At 60.8% G+C, this 4,680-nt stretch overlaps 1 protein-coding gene across 1 annotated transcript in view; it reads left to right on the plus strand.

The window, feature by feature from the left end:
* Positions 1–340: 340 nt before the first annotated feature.
* Positions 341–4,680, plus strand: part of LOC104470448 (disintegrin and metalloproteinase domain-containing protein 32-like) — a gene marked incomplete at both ends in the record, with an annotated part of 4,591 nt that continues 251 nt past the window's right edge. Inside the window, 14 exons of the mRNA XM_010085377.1 lie at positions 341–417; positions 522–699; positions 1,028–1,093; positions 1,298–1,369; positions 1,507–1,673; positions 1,765–1,846; positions 2,067–2,203; positions 2,413–2,476; positions 2,530–2,637; positions 2,709–2,747; positions 3,077–3,275; positions 3,447–3,552; positions 3,885–4,149; positions 4,595–4,673. Coding sequence (XP_010083679.1) covers positions 341–417; positions 522–699; positions 1,028–1,093; positions 1,298–1,369; positions 1,507–1,673; positions 1,765–1,846; positions 2,067–2,203; positions 2,413–2,476; positions 2,530–2,637; positions 2,709–2,747; positions 3,077–3,275; positions 3,447–3,552; positions 3,885–4,149; positions 4,595–4,673 — 1,639 coding nt within the window. The remainder of the gene's footprint in view (positions 418–521; positions 700–1,027; positions 1,094–1,297; positions 1,370–1,506; positions 1,674–1,764; positions 1,847–2,066; positions 2,204–2,412; positions 2,477–2,529; positions 2,638–2,708; positions 2,748–3,076; positions 3,276–3,446; positions 3,553–3,884; positions 4,150–4,594; positions 4,674–4,680) is intronic.

Below are 4,680 nucleotides of genomic sequence, written 5' to 3' on the forward strand. Positions count from 1 at the left end.
CCCATATCGAGGTAATGGTCGCACCCCAGGAGCTGCCCCCGCCGTCCCCGAGAGCGGAGCAGCTGGGGGAGGGCTCCAGGGGGAACGCGCAGAATCTGAAGGCACCAAACCGTTCCCTGGGTTGGGGATGTAATGGGTTCCCGAGGACGGCAGGGAGCTGAGGAAGGGACAAAGACCCAGCGGTGGCCAGGGCAGGTGGCCGTTCCCAGAGGAGCCCGTGGTGCTGCGCTTCTCCTCGCACACGTTGTGTGCTCGTCCTCTGCGGGGACAGGGACCACAGCGCAGGTGGCAGCAAGGTCTGGCACCTCACACACAGCCATTGACACATCGATCCTTCCAGCGCGACTGCTTCTATGAAGGCGACGTCGAGGGATTCCCTGTGTCGCTCGTGGCACTCAGCACCTGCTCTGGCCTGAGGTAAAGCGATGCCTTTGGGTGTGGGACAGGCGCACGGGCAGCATCAGTGTCATCCCACGGTGGCAGAGGAGCCATTCCTGAGGCTCCATGCCTTTGCTTTCCAGCGGGATCCTGCAGCTTGGGAACACCAGCTATGGGATCAGGTCTCTGGAGGCTGCAGCTGGGTTTCAGCATCTCGTGTACCCAATGTGGGATGAAAACCTAGACACTCGGCTGTTCCTAGAAAACAGCTCCCTTGCCTGGACTGGGGAGGTGTCTCGGGAGCCGGAGGTTGCAATGGCAGTGAGTACACCTCCTGGACGGGTGGTCTGCGGTGGGATGATGGCTGCAGACCTGGGCAATTTGTAGCTGAAGGGTGCCTGGATTTGTGCAATAGTGTGTTGTCTCTGAGCTGGTTTGGTGCAGCAGATGCTAAAGGGCTTCCAGCCTGTCTGCACTAGGGTGAGGTCTCTGTCCGTGGCGGGTGGGAGCTGCGAGGGTGCTCCATGAAGTGCAGTGCCCATGGAGTCAGAGGGCCCCTTGGCAGAGCTGCTGCACGCTGCAGAATCTCGGCACTAACCTGTGCCTGGGGTGTTCTTGTTGTTTAGTTTGTTTTTTGGTTTTCCTAAAGAGTAAGCACGCTGTCCGTAGATCCCCCCGGTATCTGGAAATGCACGTCGTTTTGGACAAGGCGCTGGTAAGTCTTTGCATCCTCTCTGCTGTAAAATGTTGCCTCTAGAAAAAATTCCTGCAAGCAGCAAGTCTGTAGCTACACAGGAATGTCAAGGGCAATTTGCGTGGGGCTGGAGAGTCTGCACACAATGGGAACAAACTCCCTCGGCGCTCTCGGAGTTTGCTTTGCACGGTGCCCTGACGCGCTCCTGTGTTTGTCACCTTTCAGTATGACTACATGGGAGCAGACAAGGACGCTGTGACAGCCAGCATAGTGCAGCTTTTCAGCTATGTGAACAGCGTGAGTGGTGTTAGGGGCATCCTGAACGAGCGTGGGAGATGGGTGGTACCAGCACAGATAAGGCCCCGTAGCTAAAGCAGGCGGGACGGCGTGGAGCAGCAGGCTCTGCACCAGCCGTGGTGTCTATCTGCCTCCAGATGTTTGCTCGCCTCAACCTGACAATAGTCCTGTCTTCTCTGGAGTTTTGGACGGAAAAGAACAAAATCCCGACCACAGGAGATGCTGAGGAGTTGCTGCAGAGATTTTTGCAGTGGAAAAACGTGCATCGTGTGTTGCGGCTGCAGGACATAACGTTCCTGTTTGTGTAAGATGCGGACAGCTGCACTGGCGTGGAGCGAAAGGAAGAGGGAGGTGCTGGCATACACGTGTCAGACGGGGTCTGGTCTGTCCCCCAGTTACAGGGAGCAGTCCCGTTACGTGGGGGCATCTTCTGCGCGGAAGCTGTGTCTCAGAAACAACGCTGGAGGGGTTGCCTTGGTACGGTGCCACTGCACTGTCTGTCCCCACAGCCTCCCCTGCCTGTCGGTGAGGTGCTGAGCAGTGTCCCAGGAGCTCAGCCCCCCACAGCAGCTGCCCCTCCGGGTGGGAGCAGAGCCCCCCGCGCGAGGCAGCAGAGGGGCCGGGGGCATGGACCCCGAGGGAAGGTGCTGGCGTCCGGCCGTGACACCAGGCTGATCTTGTCCTTGTCCCCCCGCAGTATGGCAGGGCTATGATGCTGGAGACGTTTGCTGTGGTGGTGGCCCGGCTCCTGGGGCTGAGCCTGGGGATGGCGTACGATGACCCTGGGACCTGTCCCTGCGCGGGAGCCGCCTGCATCATGCAGCCCCGCTGGGTGTAAGGCTCCCTGCCCCTCGGCACTCGGGTGGGCTTCAGTGCGGTAACACAAGTGGGACAGGATGTGTCTGGAGGGCAGACAGCAGGCAGCTCCCAGGTGGATCGCAGCAGAGCAGCCGCCCCTGTTACCGATGAATTCTGCAGGCGGGAAGGGCCACGCAGCCCCCATGCAGCCTGTGGTGACAGCAGCCCTGTCCCCTGCCTTGCAGACCCTCGGCTGGCGTGAAAGCCTTCAGCAACTGCAGCGTCAGAGCCTTTGAGCGTTTCCTCGCGGCTGGGGAGGGGCAGTGATTAACAGGCCGGCCATGGACGTGCCGTACAAAGCTCCGGTGTGCGGGAACAGGGTGGTGGAGCCTGGAGAGGACTGTGACTGCGGCTCACCGGAGGTCAGTCGGATGCGCTGGGAGGGACCTGCCAAGGGGATGCAGCTGCGGGTACCGCTTGTTCCCTTGTCATCCCTGCAAAAGCAGAACCTCACCTGAATGTCCCCACCGGTCCCCTCCAGGAGTGTCGGCGCGACCTGTGCTGCACCGTCGGCTGCAGGGTGAGGAGGGGGGTGCAGTGCCTGTCGGGACCGTGCTGCCGGCGGTGCCAGGGAAGCCGTGTGCCAGCAGCGGGCACGCTGCCTTCCCTTCGGATCATCCCCACACCAACACGGCTCAGTGATGTGCCAGATGTGAGGACCCAAGGGGTAAATGGGGACCGTGCCTCCAGCTGTCGGTACTGGCCAGTGCGCTGATGGGGAGGGTCAGCCAGTGCTGGAAAGTGAAGTGAGCGCTGCAGAGTGCTGGTGCCAGTCGTCTCCTCTCAATTCTGTTCTCATCTGCTGTATTTAAATTCTATTCTATTGAAATTCTATTTTCCTTTCTCCAGTTTGTGAAAAGAGGCAAGTTATGCCGAAGCAGCCCTGAGGATGAGTGTGATTTGAAGGAATATTGCAACGGCACCTCTGGGGAATGCGCACCCGACCTCTGGGTCATGGACGGTCATCCCTGCAGCAGGAACACCGCCTTCTGCTACCGGGGGGTCTGCCAGACAGCCGACAAGCAGTGTCAGAAGGTCTTTGGCCAAGGTGAGGGGCTGGCTGCGGAGGTGTCAGTGAGGGAGGAGATCTCGTGGAGCTGATCCCAGCTGGGTGGAAGAGAGGGGCTGGCGGACCAGCCGGTGAGAGCCCCACGGGAAGGGTGGTGCAGGGGTGCGGGTGCGAGCTGGATGGACCACGAGTGGTGTTGTGTGTTTGCAGGTGCCAAGAACGGGCCCTTGGCCTGCTACGAAGAAATTAACAGCCAAAGGGACAGAATAGGACACTGCGGCTCCAGGCACCACGGTTACCGGCGATGTGCGTGGAAGTAAGTGCCGTAGCAAGGGTGCGGGGTGCTCTGGCTGCAGCGTGCTCTGCCAGGGAGCGGGGACCCCAGCCCCACGGCGGGGAAGACGGGTTCCCCAAGCTCCGCTGAGAGAACGGTGCCATCCTGGGGCTGGGCGGGCAGGGGTGTTGGATGTGCCATGGGTCTGGGGGGTGGAAGGGGTCCAGGGCAGACACAAGTGTTGCCGTGTCCGTGTGCAGGGAATTGGGTGCATGGGATCCATCCTCCAAGCACTCGCCCCGTGCTGGCCACGGAGCTGAAAGGGAGGGAGGAAGGGGGCTGTTGTCACACCCTTTGCTGCAATGCCTCTGCAGGGATCTCTGGTGCGGGAAGCTCGTGTGTGAATATCGGGGCTCCAAGCCCTTCACCAGGGAGAAGGCTGCGGTGGTTTACGCTCGGGTGCAGAACACGCTGTGTGTAACGTTAGACTACATGAAGCCTCCCGCGGAGACGGACCCCATGCTGGTGAACGACGGCACTGTCTGCGACGAGCACAAGGTCTGCCTGAACCAGCGCTGCGTGCCTGCCACCGACCTGGGCTACAAATGCGACGTGGAGACCAAGTGCCACAATCACGGAGTAGGTCACGGTGCTGCGCATCATTTGTGGTTTGCTCAGCTCTCTGGAGACGTGGCTCACAAAAGCAGCATCTCGGGTCGTATCTGTGGGGAAGAGCAGCCGAGGGGGGTCAGCAGTGGAGGTGCTGGAGCATCTCTCGAGGCTCCGTGTGTAGTGGCTCCAGCAGAACTCCCTCGTGGAGCCAAGTGCCTCCTCTTTGTAAATCAGCCGAGCAGAGTCTGAGCCTGCCGGGAGGCTGGAAGAGGGGATAAGGATGGAGAGAGGGCAGTGCCTCGGGAGCCCATTGGAACAAGCGCTGTGCTGGCTTCTCGGAACTCAGACCCTCCGCCTGCGGTTGCCCCGGGCTGTGGCGAGGCGAAGGGCCGACAGTGTGAGCTCCGGGTGAGCTGCACGCGGGGAGGCTGTGCCCAGCTGTAAATCCCCTCTCTGTCTGTCTGCCACACAGGTCTGCAATAACCGGGGGAGCTGCCATTGCCATCCTGGCTGGAAACCACCGACCTGCCAGGAGAAAGCCGGGACGACAGGTGGGAA

This window comes from Pterocles gutturalis, unplaced genomic scaffold (assembly GCF_000699245.1).
Source record: "Pterocles gutturalis isolate BGI_N339 unplaced genomic scaffold, ASM69924v1 scaffold1685, whole genome shotgun sequence".
Taxonomy (NCBI): Eukaryota; Metazoa; Chordata; class Aves; order Pterocliformes; family Pteroclidae; genus Pterocles; species Pterocles gutturalis.